Source organism: Poromitra crassiceps (assembly GCF_964638095.1).
Source record: "Poromitra crassiceps genome assembly, chromosome: 8".
In the NCBI taxonomy this organism is placed as follows: Eukaryota; Metazoa; Chordata; class Actinopteri; order Beryciformes; family Melamphaidae; genus Poromitra; species Poromitra crassiceps.
Genome location: NC_139629.1, coordinates 2,312,477 through 2,331,735, shown reverse-complemented (window position 1 = coordinate 2,331,735; position 19,259 = coordinate 2,312,477). Strand labels below are relative to the sequence as shown.

The following is a 19,259-nucleotide window of genomic DNA, read 5'->3' as shown; positions in this document are numbered from 1 at the left end:
AAGAATCCCCCCAAGTAATTATTTTCCAACCCATTCTGCAAACAAACAACTTTGACTTTTATTCAATCCATGTACGGACATCAGAGATGCATTTGAAACAAACAAGAACATTGTATTAGTCCAGTGCAGTGAGGGCAAAACCCTGTTTGACCATGTGTCTGCCACTTCATAAACCTTCCACCTCCGCGCAGGATAAAGGCCTCAAACTGAATCCTCAGACCGTAGTGACCCTCATGACCAGTTCTCGTGTGCTGCTGCTGGGCTGGCCGCGGGCCTCGGGCTGCCTCAGCTGGCTGAGGAGGTGGAGGATGCTGTAGGGACAGTGTTGGTCGGGCACTGTGCCGGGGTCATCGTGCGCACCCGCTCCTCCTCCTCCTGTGGCCGTCACCACGGTGGTAGCGTTGGAGCCGGGGGTGGTGGAGGCTACCACCATCAGGGAGGAGGTGGAGGTGGACACTCCTACCCCAGTCTGATAGCCCTGGCTGGGTTGAGAGAGCGTCCTCTCCACGGCGGCCTGCTTCAGGTCGACGCTGTCCATAGACTTGTCATAGTTCAGGACCTTCCACTGCTGGTTCACAGCCTGCCAGCGGTGGAAGATGCGAAACACAGAGGGTCCCTCGTGGACAATTAGCGCTGTGGAGATCAGAACATCAATTAGACAATGGCTGGGTTTCCCAAAAGCTTCTTTGCGCTAAGAAGCTAATTCAACCCTTCTTAAGGCCCCCTTAAGAAGCAAACGCGTTTCCCAATTGCTTCTTTACGAAGGCATGCGTTTCCCAAAAGCTTCTTAGCGCTAAGAAGCTTCTTTGACCCTTCTTAAGGCTCCCGTAAGAAGCCAACGAAGCCAACGCGTTTCCCGATTGCTTCTTAGCCTAAAATTATCTTCCAATTATCCTCCGTTAAGAAGGCTGCGTTTCCCAAAAGCTTCTTAGCGCTAAGATGATCTTTCGTTAAGAAGGTTTTGTAAGAAGGGTCTGGAGCCTTCTTAACACCTTCTTAATGACAAAACACTGGCAGATCCAGCCGCGTCAGGCAAAAGGAGATACTTGTTCCTCTTGTGTTTTTCCCTTTTTCCTTTCTTTCATGCACCCTTTAGTGTTTAAAATTGGGGAACACTTGAAAATCTCCCCTGTATGTATGGTTACTTGTGTTTTAAATGTTTTACTGTAGGCTATATTTCTCTAATCAGAATGGATTCCTTTTATAATCTTGCGGATTTATATAGCACCTTTCACAGAACCCAAGGTCGCTTAAATTCTGTAGTGTTTCTCTGTTTTGTTGTATGCTGTGTATATAAAGCAATTTGAACTGCAGTCCATGTCTGAAATAAATAATGTTTAATATTGTTTAACATGACCATGATTAGGTTATTCTACAACAGTGTTTCTCAACCACTGTGTCGTGGCCCACTGGTGGGCTCAGAGTGCCATCAAGTGGGCCGCAGAGGACCTCTCACATCGAGATGGTGGACAGCTCCAGTTAAGATGCTTCTTAAGAGCCTTCTATTTTTTTTATTTTTCTCGACTGTTAAGAAGGCGTGGGATTCGAAATAACGAAGGTTATGCCAAACCCCACATAGGTTACGCTAAAACCACCACCGCAAAGCGTCCTGCCTGTACTTGGCCAGTCAGCAGGAAAGTATCGCGGGACTTCACGAGACTTGGTGACTGAGATCACGTTTGAGGTAATTTGATCCCTGTGGGACTCCAGGAAACAGCCTTTGGCGAAATATCACTGTGGTGCTTCTTGAGGGATCAGATTCTGACGATATTTGGCGAAAACGGGAGTAAAAATAGCTATTTAGATGCAGTAAAGACAGGCTCACACTTGGCCCCAAATCAGCTCCATTTTACAACTGACTTGGACCCTATTGATCTCAAAACAACGCTAGGACGGCCAGAAACGCCGCGGAGATCACTGGGTGAGTCGTCAGATCTTAATTAATGCCAGGAGATGGGTCCAGGTTCAAAAAAACCGAAATTCTCCTTTAAGGCAGGCAGACGGTGAAGGTGAAGCCCACAGAAAGTAATCTTAAAGCATCGCACCGTAACCCCAAATAGAAGATCTTTATTTCTGTAAGACATGGTACAACCTGCAACACTAATACACAGCAATTTTAGGTTTTAGGTTAGCAAAGATGATGTATTCGTTCTGTGGGTTTGTTCAATAATATCTTATCACAGTTCAAAATTGCTTATTGATTCGTCCAGATTGAACTCAGTATGCTGGAAAATTGAAATCATTATCTGTCAGAAGAGATGCCTGGAGCCCAAGATTTTACAGCCTGTTTCTGTCATAGTCAATTCATGTAAAGGGGATCTTGTGCTTCGACAGTAGCATCACTATCGTTATAGCCAACAAAACATATTGCCGTTGTATTCATTATAGAGCAACATAATTATATTATAATGGCTCACTACGTATTTCCTTACAATTAAGCAATATCCCACGAGAGGGAGTGCGGTTGTTGGCTAATATCGGCACTGCTGTGACTCGGTCGTAGGCACGAGGCCGCAGGCCGAGTGCCGAAGATAATCACAGCTGTGACGATATTAGACAACAACAGCACGACCTCGAGTGTGATATTGCTTTTATACAACAGTTCTATTAAACAAAGCTGATTAAAAAAATGACAAAAAGCTGAGAAAATATATGATTTCTCTATTTATTCCTCCGCCAACAAAAATATATTCCCTCAGCTTTCTGCTTTGCCGAAAATGTAGCCTAATCAGCCTAATTAACTGCAGGCTGTCTACTTTACTACTGTCTACTCTACAGCTGTGAAGCGTTTTGTTGATTAGCGCAGCTGTGAAGCGGAGTGATCTACACACAGTGAAGCGCCAGTGCGTTATCATGAAATATTGGCACTGGTGGGATCCCTCTTGTCCAATCAAATTGCCCGGCCGGAACTAACTGTTGTATATGTAAGGGATAATGTATATTGAGGCGGTGATTACGGGGGAAATAATGACCGACAGGTGGATTGAGCCCGACGCGCCAGCGGAGGGCTTAATCGTTCACCTGAAGGTCATTATTTCCCAGTAATCACCGCCTCAATATACATTATCCCGCTTAGAACACGGCCTACAACTAAATCATTCAATAATCTGACAAAAATAATTATTCAAATAGATTTTTTAATAGCGTTTTCAACGACAAAGCGGTTTCATTCGTAATTGGCACACAAGACACCACAGCTGCAACTGGTTGGCCTAATTAGTAGTGTCTTGCTGACAAAAAGCTCTTATCAACTGATTAATCCAGGTGTGGCAGAGCAGCGGTCGGTTGTCGAGAAATAATGACCGGTGAATATTGTTGATTGACCAATCAGAATCGAGTATTCAAGAGAGCCGTGTTCTAATAATTAGTATAATATTGTCATCATTGCATATGAGCCTAAGCTTCAAGCCGTGCAGCAACCGCAGTGCGAGCAGTTTCCCCAAGTATGGACAGGTAATAATCCCACTCTCCTCTGTTTGTTTACCCAGTTTAATGATAAGAAATGCTGTTTCACCTTCCCGGTTCTGTTTCTCTCCCACTCCGTCTCTGTCTGCTGATAAGAGAAAGTCAAGTCTTTTCTCTTGAATGTCTGCCAGGTGACGAGCTAATCTGTGTAAAGTGCAGACTTAATGACTCCACAGTCGATCCCTGCTACCAAACCGGAGACAATAAATCTCCTCCTCCTCTCATCTTGCTGTCTGCTGCAGTGGCAGTTAGGTTCTTCTCAATGTGAGATGCCATCAAACAGTCATCGGAGCACACAGGCAGCCAAGCTGGAGAGGAGCGACGCTACACCATTTCCTCCGGGTTTAGAGCTTCAATTACGACTCCCACACAAGTTCAGAAAATAGTTGAAAATGCGCCGTGACAGTTTTGTCTCTGAGGTCGTGTCAGAGGATAGGGAGGCTGTACTGACACTTGGAAACATGCTGCATGCCGGTTTCATTTATTTATCAAGTCCATTTTGACCCAGCATCTCATCGTCTTTCAACACTGTAACACACAAATATTGTTGAAGCCGATCTGGGGAGGAGCCATAGAGACACACGCTTCCTCCGATACATGTGCAGTTGCCAGCCACCCTGACAGCAGGAGCTCGTGGGAGGATCACGCTATTCCCACCAGTTCCCTTCCGCCCCGAACAGGCGCCCCGACCGACCAGAGGAGGCGCTAGTGCAGCGACCAGGACACATACCCTCACTTTCCGGCTTCCCACCTGCAGACACAGCCAATCGTGCCTGTATGGACGCCCGACCAAGCCGGAGGTAACACAGGGGCGCGAACCTGTGACCCTCGTGTTGAAGGGCAGGGAATCTACCGCTACACTACTACCCGGACGCCCAGAGAGTTGATTTGAGTTAAGTCATGCACAAATGACATCACTGGTCCACAACTTAAATCAACGCTCAATAACTGTCAAACTAAATGAATGTGTTCAAAACTGTTTACAGTTTTCGGATATGTGTGAGATCATGTGCAAAATAAATCTGCATTGTTTTTCGGTGAAGTTCTCCTTTTAATATTAATCTCAGAATCCAATGTAAAGATGTACGTACTCCAATTATATTTGATCCAAAATCACAAGGCCATTTCAAAACAATTCCAACCATACATTCAGGCGGTGTCTCGTCATAGACGCGTGGTCAATGGGTTAGCATGGGGGAAATCCTCCCATATTCCCCATTCAGCATAGTTAGCATTTAGCTGCTAGCCCAGCCTAGGCAGACAGGATCAGGGATTCAACGCACATCTGAACAGACGTCTATGGACCTGCTCTTGAATCCCCAACCCTGTAGTGTAGAGCCGCAGCACCTTCCGCTGGTGAGTCAGATTGAGATATATGGGATTTCCCCGACTGTTTAGTCTCGCACGCCAGGCAGCCGTAGTAACATTTTGTGGCTGTTCCCACACAGACTGACTGTATCTAGTCAGTCTGTATCTAGTCAGTCTGTATCTAGTCAGTCTGTATCTAGTCAGTCTGTGTGGGTAATGAAGTAAAGTAATGAACCAATCCCCTGTAATATGAATATTAGCACCTTACCAATGCAGACGACGTCCATGAAGCCGTACATGCCGTAGCAGATCTGGAACAGCAGGTCTTGGCGCTGCCAGCGGGCTGAGGGGCTGAAAGACGACCACACCAGCCAGGAGATGCTGGCCATCAGGAACAGGGAGCCCAAGATGGCTGCTGCTATCTGCACCTTCTCTATCATGGTCAGGGAGATGGCCTGCCACTGCATGCAGAGATACAGTCCAGAGTACAATCAGTTTAGTTTAGTTTTTCTTTGAACCTTTAGTTAGTTAGTTTTTCTTTGAACCTTTAGTTAGTTCTCAGAAAAGAACTGCGTAGGTAGGAGAGGAGTGCAATGTAGAGAGAAACACAAACACGATAAAGACACAAACAATATCTACAGTCATCAATTAAATCATTCACAAACCATTAAAACATTCACATTTAGGATCTTCATCAGATTCCTGAAGTGATCCGTTGCAACCAAAGCATCAAGCTTCAACGTGTTCAGCAGTTGTCTTCAGGGTATAATTATCATCAATAATCAATATATCAATTAACATCTAAAGACAGTGTTTCCCAGGTCAGACAGTGCTAGTCCTGTGTTTCCCAGGTCAGTGCTAGTCCTGACAGCATTTCTATTTCCAGTCCAATTCCATCTCTCCAGTCAACCATGCAAGATACAGCAATAGTTGAGGAGAAGAGTTTTAGCAATCAAACAAAAACGTGCTCATTTTTGCTATAAAATGCAGTATTTCCAGTTACAAATGAATGGGTGGACAACATCTATCTCTACTTGGAGTCTATTGAATGCCTACAGATTATATCACCAAATACAAACTTTCATTCTCAGCTTTTTTCCCCCTTCTCAATTCATGATCTGGGCAGAGCTAGAGTTTCTGTAAACAAACGTAAACAACGTTTTAGGTGCTTAGCTCTCCCCTTGAGATGGTCGGTGCTTAGCTCTCCCCTTGAGTTGGTTGGTGCTTAGCTCTCCCCTTGAGATGGTTGGTGCTTAGCTCTCCCCTTGAGATGGTTGGTGCGTAGCTCTCCCCTTGAGATGGTTGGTGCGTAGCTCTCCCCTTGAGTTGGTCGGTGCTTAGCTCTCCCCTTGAGTTGGTCGGTGCTTAGCTCTCCCCTTGAGTTGGTCGGTGCTTAGCTCTCCCCTTGAGTTGTTCGGTGCTTAGCTCTCCCCTTGAGTTGGTCGGTGCTTAGCTCTCCTTTTGAGTTGGTCGGTGCTTAGCTCTCCCCTTGAGATGGTCGGTGCTTAGCTCTGCCCTTGAGTTGGTTGGTGCTTAGCTCTCCCCTTGAGATGGTTGGTGCTTAGCTCTGCCCTTGAGATGGTTGGTGCTTAGCTCTCCCCTTGAGATGGTTGGTGCTTAGCTCTCCCCTTGAGATGGTTGGTGCTTAGCTCTCCCCTTGAGTTGGTTGGTGCTTAGCTCTCCCCTTGAGTTGGTTGGTGCTTAGCTCTCCCCTTGAGTTGGTTGGTGCTTAGCTCTCCCCTTGAGTTGGTTGGTGCTTACTGTAGCTCTCCCCTTGAGTTGGTTGGTGCTTAGCTCTCCCTTTGAGATGGTTGGTGCTTAGCTCTCCCCTTGAGTTGGTTGGTGCTTAGCTCTCCCTTTGAGTTGGTTGGTGCTTAGCTCTCCCCTTGAGATGGTTGGTGCTTAGCTCTCCCCTTGAGATGGTTGCAAGCACATATTTTGGCACTCAGTGTTCCGAGTTTTTGATTGGAATCTAACTTTACAGATTCTCTTAATTATTTCCAAGAACCTACTCTACTATCTTGGCCATATGTTCCCTAAATTCAATATCTGGCTCAGCTGTTTTCACTGTTTTCCATTTCGCTCTGTAACACCAATAGCTCACCTGTAGTGGGTTCTTAGTGCTGATGGCAATGACCTGGTATTTGTAGTAACATAGCTCACAGGCCCAGGAGCCTCTCTCACTGATCCATTTGATGAGGCAGGGCTGGTGGGTGCAGCGCACCGAACCGCTGCAGCGACACGGGCTCAGCAGCTCCCCCTGTGGGACAGAGACAGGAAGTCAGCACCAGAAAACTACAGCTAACGGACAAGAGTTTATTATTATTCAGTTAATTCTTTTAATAAACAATAAACAATTGAAGTTGATAAATAACCTTTCACAGCCGAGTTTAAGATCATCCTATTATCTTAGGCTTAGGGCAGGGGTGTCCAAACCTTTTTGAATGGGGGCCAGATTAGATCATGTGAAAATACCGGGGGGCCACCTGCTTCTTGCATCAAAAATAAAAATAAATCCCGTACAATTGTATTTTGTTTACCATCTGAAAACATGAGTTCTGCATGTGCTGTTCCTACTTGGTGCTTGTCTACAAACTGTATGATAGTGCTGTCATCGTTAGGTGAATGGAAAAAATGCAAATTGAACTTGCTTGATTAACCAATACTGTGTGGAGGGCCACATATAGTATATTTTGAGAGACAAGCCGAGGGCCACTTAAAATCTGTCCACGGGCCGCAATTGGCCCCAGGGCCGGACTTTGGACATGCCTGGCTTAGGGTTTTTTTTTCATTTTACTTGACTTCTGGTAGATGTCTTGTATGAGCAAGTTGTAGTGCAGGTCAAACATAAATGTGCCTACCTACAGTATAGTATGTTGAACTGATTTACCAGTTAAAAGTTTACACAGACCTGATTGAATGTACTAATATGTTTGTCATTTTGATCTAAAGGCGTATGCTTAAATGCTTGAAAAGCGTTTCCTAGACAAATATGAATTTATTTCCAAAGCCTTGGCTACTTTAAAGAATCTAAAATATAAGAATACATTTTTGCTCACTGCATACTTCCATTTGTGTTTTGATGTCTTTACTTGTATTCTAATAGTGAAATGAATGTCCAAAAACTTTGACTGGTACTGTATAAGAAAAACATGGTCCTCCTAACAACACACAGAATGCAATGCAATACTGGAGACTTGCAGATGAAGCAAACTAGTATTCTCTGCTTCACAACATTGATGGACTGGAGCCACATTAGGTGGAGTAGTGAGTTCCTATTTAGGAGAACCATCTGCCCATAGCAATCACTACCTAAGTGATTACACCTTATGTACCCTCTCTGTAGAACATCCTTTTACAGGCAATATAAATCACCTATCATCTACAGGTATATGGATATATGTTTGCAGTTCGTTGCAACGTCTTATTGATTTCCTCAGAAGTTGATACAAAGGCAGGCAGGCAGTGAGTAGGAAAGCCGGCACAATCTTGTTCAGTAGAATGCCAGTTCAGAAGTGACATGAAAGCCTTGTGTTGTCATAGCGATTACACCTAGTTGTGTTGTCATAGCGATTACACCTAGTTGACAGCCTTGTGTTGTCATAGCGATTACACCTAGTTGACAGCCTTGTGTTGTCATCGCGATTACACCTAGTTGACAGCCTTGTGTTGTCATAGCGATTACACCTAGTTGACAGCCTTGTGTTGTCATAGCGATTACACCTAGTTGACAGCCTTGTGTTGTCATAGCGATTACACCTAGTTGACAGCCTTGTGTTGTCATAGCGATTACACCTAGTTGACAGCCTTGTGTTGTCATAGCGGTTACACCTAGTTGACAGCCTTGTGTTGTCATCGCGATTACACCTAGTTGACAGCCTTGTGTTGTCATAGCGATTACACCTAGTTGACAGCCTACTTGACAGTCCACATGCTGGATTACTGGCACAGCTGAGAGATGAGGGATTAGCTACAGGCGCTTCTGTCAAAGAACAAAGCCCAAGAGAAGATGCCAAACCCTGAACAACGCAGCCCTTCAAGTCAATGCACTGTGATGGAACAGTCGTGTTTACAGCAATGTTTTTTCATCGTTACAAAACAAGCGGTGTGTTCAGATTCATCGTTAATGTTATAGGATGCACATAGCCTACATGTTGAGAGATGAAGAAATAGCCCCAAAATGAAGAAATTCTTCGTCTCCCCGTACGTCTCCCCTTCCTCTTTCCCCTGAATCATGTCCTCTCCTTGCGTTCCCTCTCTACTTGCAACAGAAATGATCAAACCAAACCTCTTCTGTCTGCTTCATACACCTTCATTTAGATGTTCTGTGTGAAATTTGAACAGGATCCAATGATCTTGTTGATGTTCTTGTCTGAGTGCTGCTGCACTCTTCAGTAAACGCTGCTCATCGAGGAATAGAAGCTCATTCCACTCCTGCACTCATCCTGGATGGGAGCACGAGCTAAAAGCCTAAAATTATAAAAATATAACTGTTCATATAAATAACGGTCTCCACTCTCTGCCTGACTGGGCGACTGTGATTGATTTGAGTGAATAACAAGCAGAATTAATTACAATTGTTGCTAGTGCTGTTTGAGCTGGAGCCCTAGGGGGGGCCGGCAGTCTTGATGTCAGAGAGGCAGATTTGTGACCAGATGGAGGGGCCGGCTCAAAATCGACACCTGCTGGGAAGATGTGGGCGGGGAGGGCGAAAGAGAGGCACGTTGTTGCAACATGTTGTTGCTGCCGTTCGAAAAACCTGAAAAATCTGAAAAATGTCAACTCTTTTTTATTAAAGATATATAGTATTTATAGCATTTATATATTTATATATAAATACATTTATAAATATACATTTATGTATTTATATATAGCATTTATATAGTATCCGCCTTAAACCACTCAACCACTATCCTGGTAACCAGCCATTAGGAATGATTCATTGGGGCTGGTTACCAGGATACTCCCACCAGCAGGACACCCCAAAATGTTTTTTGTTTGTTTTTTTTACTCGTCAGCTCATCTTATGGGGTTTGAAGGGGTTTCTCCAACGATGATAGAATTCAACCCATAAACGGCTGTGCCATCCTCCAATTTAAGTCAAAACGACAAAAATCACCACATTTTCTGGTGTGACGACCCTCCCACTCTCCTGGCTCCTCCCACTCTCCTGGCTCCTCCCACTCTCCTGGCTCTGTGTCAGTCTGTGTGACGACCCTCCCACTCTCCTGGCTCTGTGTCAGTCTGTGTGACTGATGACCCTCCCACTCTCCTGGCTCCTCCCACTCTCCTGGCTCTGTGTCAGTCTGTGTGACTGACAACCCTCCCACTCTCCTGGCTCCTCCCACTCTCCTGGCTGTGTGTCAGTCTGTGTGACTGACGACCCTCCCACTCTCCTGGCTGTGTGTCAGTCTGTGTGACTGACGACCCTCCCACTCTCCTGGCTCCTCCCACTCTCCTGGCTCTGTGTCAGTCTGTGTGACTGACGACCCTCCCACTCTCCTGGCTCCTCCCACTCTCCTGGCTGTGTGTCAGTCTGTGTGACTGACGACCCTCCCACTCTCCTGGCTGTGTGTCAGTCTGTGTGACTGACGACCCTCCCACTCTCCTGGCTCCTCCCACTCTCCTGGCTCTGTGTCAGTCTGTGTGACTGACGACCCTCCCACTCTCCTGGCTCCTCCCACTCTCCTGGCTGTGTGTCAGTCTGTGTGACTGACGACCCTCCCACTCTCCTGGCTGTGTGTCAGTCTGTGTGACTGACGACCCTCCCACTCTCCTGGCTGTGTGTCAGTCTGTGTGACTGACGACCCTCCCACTCTCCTGGCTGTGTGTCAGTCTGTGTGACTGACGACCCTCCCACTCTCCTGGCTGTGTGTCAGTCTGTGTGACTGACGACCCTCCCACTCTCCTGGCTGTGTGTCAGTCTGTGTGACTGACGACCCTCCCACTCTCCTGGCTGTGTGTCAGTCTGTGTGACTGACGACCCTCCCACTCTCCTGGCTGTGTGTCAGTCTGTGTGACTGACGACCCTCCCACTCTCCTGGCTCCTCCCACTCTCCTGGCTCTGTGTCAGTCTGGATAAATACAAGGTCAAAATTAAAACACTGAAGAAGAAAGAAAAGGGCTTGTAGCGCTAACGTGTTAGCCACCAGTGAGCCCTGCAGTGTGCCAGCCTTTCTGTCTTTTTCAGTTTCGTTCACTTTTAGCTCTGCACCTGCCCAATTCTGCTCTGGATGTGCGTGTTTTTACCCCTTTTCAAAAATTAAAAAACGATCATGGCATAGTACACAAAAGACTTTGCGATTAACATCATCACCATCCAGGATTCTGAAAGCATTTTCACCCTGAGATACAAATGAGAAATGTACAATTTTTCCTATTGTTAATTCCGTATTCACACTCCCTGTCCACGCAGCATAGCATTGCAGAGATTGTGGGGAGCAGCACAAAGCAGTGCTCCCAGTGACGGCTCCTCGTCATCATTGTCCTCCTCACATCTCTGACAGACGGAGCAACACCCTGGTCACGGAGCAGGGAGGCCCATCTACAGATGGCCGTGGTGGGAGTGTATTGGCAGGCGCACCAGAACAGTTGTGCCGGGTCCAGTGGGAATCGGACCGCTCACTGTGACGGGCCTGATCACAGCCAAGAGCTGAAGCCTACATCCACTTTCCTGCAACAGAGGCCCGCACAGCGAGCAAAACAGTCTGCTAACAAACGTGGCATCACAGCCCACACACACTACAGCTTCATGTCCTATTGCTGCTCAAACAGCAACGTTAGTACAGTATTTGAAGAATAACATTATTTAAAAAAGATACTCTATTAATAACTGGAGTTTGGTATTTTTGGCCATACTATTATTACATTTCTCTGTGCTACATTTATTTCTATCTCAAAAACAACTCGGCACACTTAATATTGTCCTAAGTTAGGCTGGCTAATGACATGAAACTGAATTACTGAAGTTCACAGTTTTGAAGGGTGTGAAATCAGGGCGAGTGAACCCCATTAAATCTAGGCAAGGAGACAGCGTGAGATCATCACTCACCCAGAAACAAAACACGATTTTTACATCGGCCCATAAAAGACGTTAGGGCCAAAAGCATTTATTTTTCCAGGAACCTGCAAGTCATTTAAAATATAGATTAATTGTGTATATTATAATAACCCAATTTTTTATATATATTTTTTATTTTTCTCCCATATTCTCCCCAATTATACTTGGCCAACTCCCTCTCCAGTCATTGCGCCAGCCCCTCTGCCGATCTGGGGAGAGCCATTATAGACTTAGCACAGGCTTCCTCCGATACCTGTGCGGTCGCCAGCCGCTTCTTTTCACCTGACAGTGAGGAGTTTCACCAGCAGGATGTAGCGTGTGGGAGGATCACGCTATTCCCGCCAGTTCCCCTTCCCTCCGAACAATACAATACTACAATACCCAGACGCCCCTCTAATAACCCTATTGAAGAAATGAAGGGCCCAAGTCAGAGCATCAAAGTTTAGATTGATTTATAATCAGCCTTCATAAAACGTATGCCAGCGGACTCTCCACTCATCAGCTATTCTGCAGGAACATTACGGTGGTAGTTATTAATGGCAGCGATTAACAGCAAATGAATAGAGGAGCAATAACGAGGGTTTGTGATTAAATGTTTATGACTTCATAGCTGCTGGCCTCCTGCCAATAGACCTTAACAAGGGCCCACATCTTTCATTTGCTTATGCAACTTGTTTATATCTCATTCCCAAGAAGCAGCTGAGGAGCCATCTTCGATGTGATGGAATGCAGAAAGCGATGTGCTCCAGCACAGAGACAATGATGCTAACTCCACCCCTCAAGGCCTCTCATAGCGCCTCCGACAAATCTGGTGCAAGTGCCTCTTTTCTAAACACTCCCATTCTTAACATGCAGCTGAAGTGAGGAGGACAGGATAGTGTAGGTCAGAGGTGGCCAAACGTTTTTGGTTGTGGGCCGCATACAGAAAAATATAAGGAGTCGCGGGCCAAACAGTATTAAGCGTGGCAAAAAAATTGGACCAGAAAACCCTTGTGCCATCAAAAATTTAATTTCTACCTAAATAAATATGACACATACTGTAGTTTATTGATGTGCTCACCTATTACAATGGGTATTTCTGTATGTTTTCAAATGTTCTTTTCCTGTGCCAACAGGTTAAGACAGAGATAATTTAACATAACATTAGTATTAAACATTCATTCAGTATTAAAATTTTTAAAAATAAATAGACCAGGTCAGGGTACTCAAGTATAACCCATTTTCAATGGTTTTAAATTGAAAAAACAAAAATGGGGGGAATAAGTTTTTTTTCTTTATTTTTTTGTTTTTCCGTTTTTTCCCCTGTTTTCGTTTTTTCGTTTTCGTTTTCCGAAAAACGTTTTTAGCAAAAAAATAAATAAAAAAAATAAATAAATTGATAAATTCATGGCGGGCCACTTAAAAACGGGCAGCGGGCCGCAGTTGGCCCGCGGGCCGTAGTTTGGCCACCCCTGGTGTAGGTGTATAGGAGCGTCTGCCCCCAAAGGCCACTTCATTAATAGTGCACGACACTTCAAGAGAGGATCCCTCAAACAGGGACATATTCCACAGCTTTCCTTTCATATGATTCCACTTCAAGGACAGTGATACAGAGTTACTTCCTGCTGATCTGTAGATCTGAAGAAGACTTCAAACAGACGCATTTTCAAATGCTTCCGCCTGCCCGTCTGTACGTCCTGCAGGGGAAAGGTGGTCAAAGCAGAAAGGGAAACTCAGGGAAAATGAGAGCGATGATAGAGGGGGATGTCCCGGATGTCCTGCCTAAAGGTGATTGGAGAAACACGAGCGCATGTCCTGCCTTCCGCTCGTATTTCTCCAATCACCTGTATCGGTTTGTTTACATGTGTCATGATTAGTTGAATACCATCGAACTTCCGCCGGTCTGAAGAGTTCCCCCCGCCCCCCCAACTTCCTTCGACCAGTCTCTGTGGGCGGGATCTATTTTTTCATACCTTCATCAGAGCTGCCTGACATTAAACCCTGGGATACGGTATATGACGGGATTAGTTGAAACAGCAGGGGGGGCTCTGCTGGCTCTTGTTCTCTTGGCTGTTGTATAAATTCATGTCCATCAATAAAAAAAAAGTTGCTTCTATTCTATTCTACTTCTATGTTTCAGAAAACTTTATTTACACGAACAAATGTCCTCAATGGACAATGACAATTAAACGGAATGGATACTGTTATGGGTAAGCCTGTAACATGTTCAGTTGAGTTTAAAGTGGTCTTCAACAATAGTGTTGCTTGTAACACGTATGATGTTGCCTATAATTAAGGTTAAAAAAGTAGCCTACAAATGGCGAATAAAAATAAATCAACAAAAATAATTTTGGATAAGCCCAACACAGGCAAGGACACTTGCGCCTATTTTGGCTGACCAAAAAAGATAGAAAACGGTTTTGACGGTATTGAAAATCATACCGTCGGTATTTCTAAATACCCCGGTATACCGTAATACCTTAATACCGCCCAAACATGGCGTAGGGTGAAGTACAGACTGTATGGTGCATTGGAAGAATGTAGAAGAGACAGTCTGGCTTGAGAGACAGTCTGGTTTGAGAGACAGTCTGGTTTGAGAGACAGTCTGGTTTGAGAGACAGTCTGGCTTGAGAGACAGTCTGGTTTGAGAGACAGTCTGGTTTGAGAGACAGTCTGGTTTGAGAGACAGTCTGGCTTGAGAGACAGTCTGGTTTGAGAGACAGTCTGGTTTGAGAGACAGTCTGGTTTGAGAGACAGTCTGGTTTGAGAGACAGTCTGGCTTGAGAGACAGTCTGGTTTGAGAGACAGTCTGGCTTGAGAGACAGTCTGGTTTGAGAGACAGTCTGGTTTGAGAGACAGTCTGGCTTGAGAGACAGTCTGGTTTGAGAGACAGTCTGGTTTGAGAGACAGTCTGGTTTGAGAGACAGTCTGGTTTGAGAGACAGTCTGGCTTGAGAGACAGTCTGGTTTGAGAGACAGTCTGGTTTGAGAGACAGTCTGGCTTGAGAGACAGTCTGGTTTGAGAGACAGTCTGGTTTGAGAGACAGTCTGGTTTGAGAGACAGTCTGGTTTGAGAGACAGTCTGGTTTGAGAGACAGTCTGGCTTGAGAGACAGTCTGGTTTGAGAGACAGGCTGGCTTGAGAGACAGTCTGGCTTGAGAGACAGTCTGGTTTGAGAGACAGTCTGGCTTGAGAGACAGTCTGGTTTGAGAGACAGTCTGGTTTGAGAGACAGTCTGGTTTGAGAGACAGTCTGGTTTGAGAGACAGTCTGGCTTGAGAGACAGTCTGGTTTGAGAGACAGTCTGGTTTGAGAGACAGTCTGGCTTGAGAGACTAGAGGTTCACAGTAGATCTGTGCGGATAAGTGATGTGGTCTGGGGGCGCACACATTTGAATAAAGCAAGCTCTTTGCTAAGCTTCTTGTTTTGCTTTTTCTAAGTAGAACTGATGGAAAATGAAAACGTCTCGAGGTAGCTGCTGTATGTGAATGAAAACTAGATGAATAACTCGAGGTATTTAAGTACGACACATTCATTTATTATCCAGGTCTTACTTCATCTGATATTCTTCACAATTCTAACAACATCAAGATCGATTTGACTCAACAAAAATTACATAGACTATTTAGGAGAGCTTAGTCCTGGTGGCGGATTATTTATTCAGAATACAATCATTTTTCAGTGGCTGCCTCTGTCAAACAGACAGCCAAAGGCCCTTTTCTAGCAGATGTACTTAAAAACTATACGTCCCTCACTGCCTTCCTCACACGGAGTATCACAGCTCGGGAGATGGAAGTGTTTTGGAGGTGGATTGTCAAATCAGATACTGGCTGCCTTGGTCTACAGGACATCCTGGAGGCTATGGGACAAGAGAGGATAACTAATATCTCCCCAGCCCCACTGCCTGTTATCACACAGTGACACACAGACACTCATCTCCCCTTTCCAATGGAGGCGCCTGCTCCTGTAGCACCTTCACACCTCAGCAGATCTATATCTGGACTTCACCCAAACCCACAGCAGAGAAGATAGGAGAGGGAAGGATGGTCATAGATAAGAACTCGCATAATGAAAAGATGGCAGAAAATCAAGTGCTATTGAGCAGCTGCAATGTCTCAAGGAAGCGTATAGGCGGAGCTGCTGGAGGAGGGCCTGCCCTGCAATACCTTTCCAAGGCTGTATTTTGTCTGCACCGCGCCGCCTATCTGTGGAGCTTTTGAAAGAACAAGGATCCCAGGCCTCATCTGCCAATCTCATAACGAGATCCCATCATGGCAGTCGTGATTTTGAAAGTGCAAAGCTCCGAGGCGGGATGATACGTGATTTTGTTGTTGGAGTAATTATAGTTGTTGAAACATAAAGCGATGAAGCTACACAAAGTGGATTGGTATGATCATAAAAAATATGCTTGTTACATCTTAGTTGGTCTTCTTTCATATTTTTCTGCATATTTTTCTGCAGACCCCCCCCCCCCCCCCCGCTCATTCTCCAGACAAACAGCCTGCTCTTCTTTTATCATTTAGTCTTATTTATTGTGGCACACCTGGACCATCTCCTCCAGGTTTTCCTCTTCTCTTATCACTTAGTCTTATTTATTGTGGCACACCTGGACCATCTCCTCCAGGCTTCCCTCTTCTCTTATCACTTAGTCTTATTTATTGTGGCACACCTGGACCATCTCCTCCAGGCTTCCCTCTTCTCTTATCACTTAGTCTTATTTATTGTGGCACACCTGGACCATCTCCTCCAGGTTTTCCTCTTCTTTTATCATTTAGTCTTATTTATTGTGACACACCTGGACCATCTCCTCCAGGCTTCCCTCTTCTCTTATCACTTAGTCTTATTTATTGTGGCACACCTGGACCATCTCCTCCAGGTTTTCCTCTTCTCTTATCATTTAGTCTTATTTATTGTGGCACACCTGGACCATCTCCTCCAGGTTTTCCTCTTCTCTTATCATTTAGTCTTATTTATTGTGGCACACCTGGACCATCTCCTCCAGGCTTTCCTCTTCTCTTATCATTTAGTCTTATTTATTGTGGCACACCTGGACCATCTCCTCCAGGCTTTCCTCTTCTCTTATCATTTAGTCTTATTTACTGTGGCACACCTGGACCATCTCCTCCAGGTTTTCCTCTTCTCTTATCATTTAGTCTTATTTATTGTGACACACCTGGACCATCTCCTCCAGGTTTTCCTCTTCTCTTATCACTTAGTCTTATTTATTGTGGCACACCTGGACCATCTCCTCCAGGTTTTCCTCTTCTCTTATCATTTAGTCTTATTTATTGTGGCACACCTGGACCATCTCCTCCAGGTTTTCCTCTTCTCTTATCACTTAGTCTTATTTATTGTGGCACACCTGGACCATCTCCTCCAGGTTTTCCCTCTGCTGATTGATGCAGTGTGACATATTCGTCAATATAGCCTCAAAGCCCGAGACGAGAGTGTGACTAATGCGCCTGACGTTCTCTCTTGTACCATGTCTCTAACTGTTTCAGGTGGGATGTGTGCAACAGAGTGAGACGCAGTATTTGATTTTTCACACACATAATGTTTCGGTATGAATTCACAGTATAAGCGTTTGCCTCTAATGAGTTGTTATGGCATCTCTGTGTCTCCTCCACACTTGTCAACCAGGGCGACAAGGTCTTTCATTATCCTCCCACTGCTAGCTGTCTTTTCACGCCTCACAAACTGATGAGGGCAGGCTGCAGACTGAGAGAGCTCTCCGGCAGGCAGCGCTGTGTCATTATCCTAACAAGACACCGGGAGTGAGTGAGCCTAACTCAGAGGAAAAGAAAACTTGACCAGTATCTTCTCGTAAAAGAATGTCTGATAGCAGCGCTCCAAAAAGCACTGACTGATATCTGGGCTTGCAATGTGCAACGTTCTGCCAACATGAATCAGTTCATCTCTAGTGGTCTCCAGTCAAGTTTCCTGGAGGGAAACGAGTGTGCAGGTTTTCATCATCCTAACCATACATTATACTACACCAACAGATTTCACTCATATGCATACCTTGAGAGAGAGAGAGAGAGAGAGAGAGAGAGAGAGAGAGAGAGAGAGAGAGAGAGAGAGAGAGAGAGAGAGAGAGAGAGAGAGAGATGAATACTGCTCTTAGCCCTATGGAATAAGATCTTTAGACTAATGACATAGACGATAACAGGCTGACATTAATCTCTCATCTTAGCAAAGACACATTTGAGGGTTAATTAATGTAATACTCCTGTCAGTGCCCCTGACCAAAGGCACTGGCAAAAAAACAACCGGACTTGAGTTGGTCCCCGGGCAATGTATTGCGGCTGCTCCTAGGTTATATAGGCTAGTACACTGGTTCCCAAACTGTGGTCCGCGGACCGCCTGGTGGTCCACCAGAGAATTGCAAAAAAAGAAAAAGAAAAAAAAAAGTTTTTACATACACATTAACCCTGAGGAGTAGCCGGATTGGGCTGATTGTCAGAAATATCGTGATATTTGGGAAATATCACAATTTTGAACATTTACTTTCAGAGGCTGCAGCAGGCTCAGTTTTAAAGCCAGAGTGAAGTTTCTGGTATCATATGAAACTAGAAGACCTAAGGAATCGATTTGTACCAACCATGTCATGCTAGTTTGTTAGGAAGGTAGCTAAATAACACTCCAAATTTAAGCTAAATTTTGGCGAGGGGAAAAAAAACATTTTCAAATGGGTCCTCCTTTTCTCAGCCTAATGTTGGCAGGTGTGTGTGTCCGTTTTGAACCAGCTAGTAGCCTTATATTGTCATTTAGCCTTTCTGCTGCTATTGCATGGTTCAATCAGCTAATTGTATTTTATTGGAAATGGTCCCTGGGGAATTTGGTTTGGTACATAGTGGTACTTGGACGGAAAGGTTTGGGAACCCCTGGGCTAGTATATGGGTCAAATGCAGAGGATACATTTCGCCTGGGGGATAATAAAGTAGACAAATGAGACAAATACAAAAAATACAAAATAGCAAATCAAAAGAACCCCCCCCCCTCTTACAGCTCAGCAGCAAACAGAGGACTTACATGCTCTGGTCCCTGGAAACAGATCCTGCACACAGGCGTCCTGAAGCCGCTCTCAGAGTAGCTGGTGAGGGAGAACCTCTCCTCCAGCTTGCCCTTTGAGCAGTCATCAGAGGAGCTGCTGCAGACGCGCAGGGCCGCCGACAGCTCTGCCGCATCAACCCAGCCCGCCACTTGTCGCTCTGTCCCCGGCGGCCCGGCGGCTCCTCCCGCAGGAGCGGCGGTCCAGTCCCCCCCCGCATGTTGCTGCTGGTGTTCCCGCACTAACGTGTTGTTGTTGTCGGGGGCAGGTGCGCCCGTCGTCTCATCATCATCACGGCTCTCCGCGTCTTGTCGTCCGCTCATGGGGGTCGCCGCCGGTGGCCCGAGCAGGAGCACTCTCAGGTCACCGAGCAGCACGCAGCAGCGGCTCTTCAGCAT

At 45.5% G+C, this 19,259-nt stretch overlaps 1 protein-coding gene across 1 annotated transcript; it reads right to left on the bottom strand.

Annotated features, from left to right (window-relative positions):
- Window positions 1-214: 214 nt before the first annotated feature.
- Window positions 215-19,259, bottom strand: LOC310781037 (E3 ubiquitin-protein ligase MARCHF4-like; the record flags this gene model as incomplete). Its single annotated transcript, XM_083641572.1, has 4 exons — window positions 215-633; window positions 5,042-5,234; window positions 6,878-7,033; window positions 18,843-19,259. The coding sequence occupies 4 exons, from the start codon at window positions 19,257-19,259 to the stop codon at window positions 215-217; spliced, it is 1,185 nt and encodes a 394-aa protein (XP_083497698.1).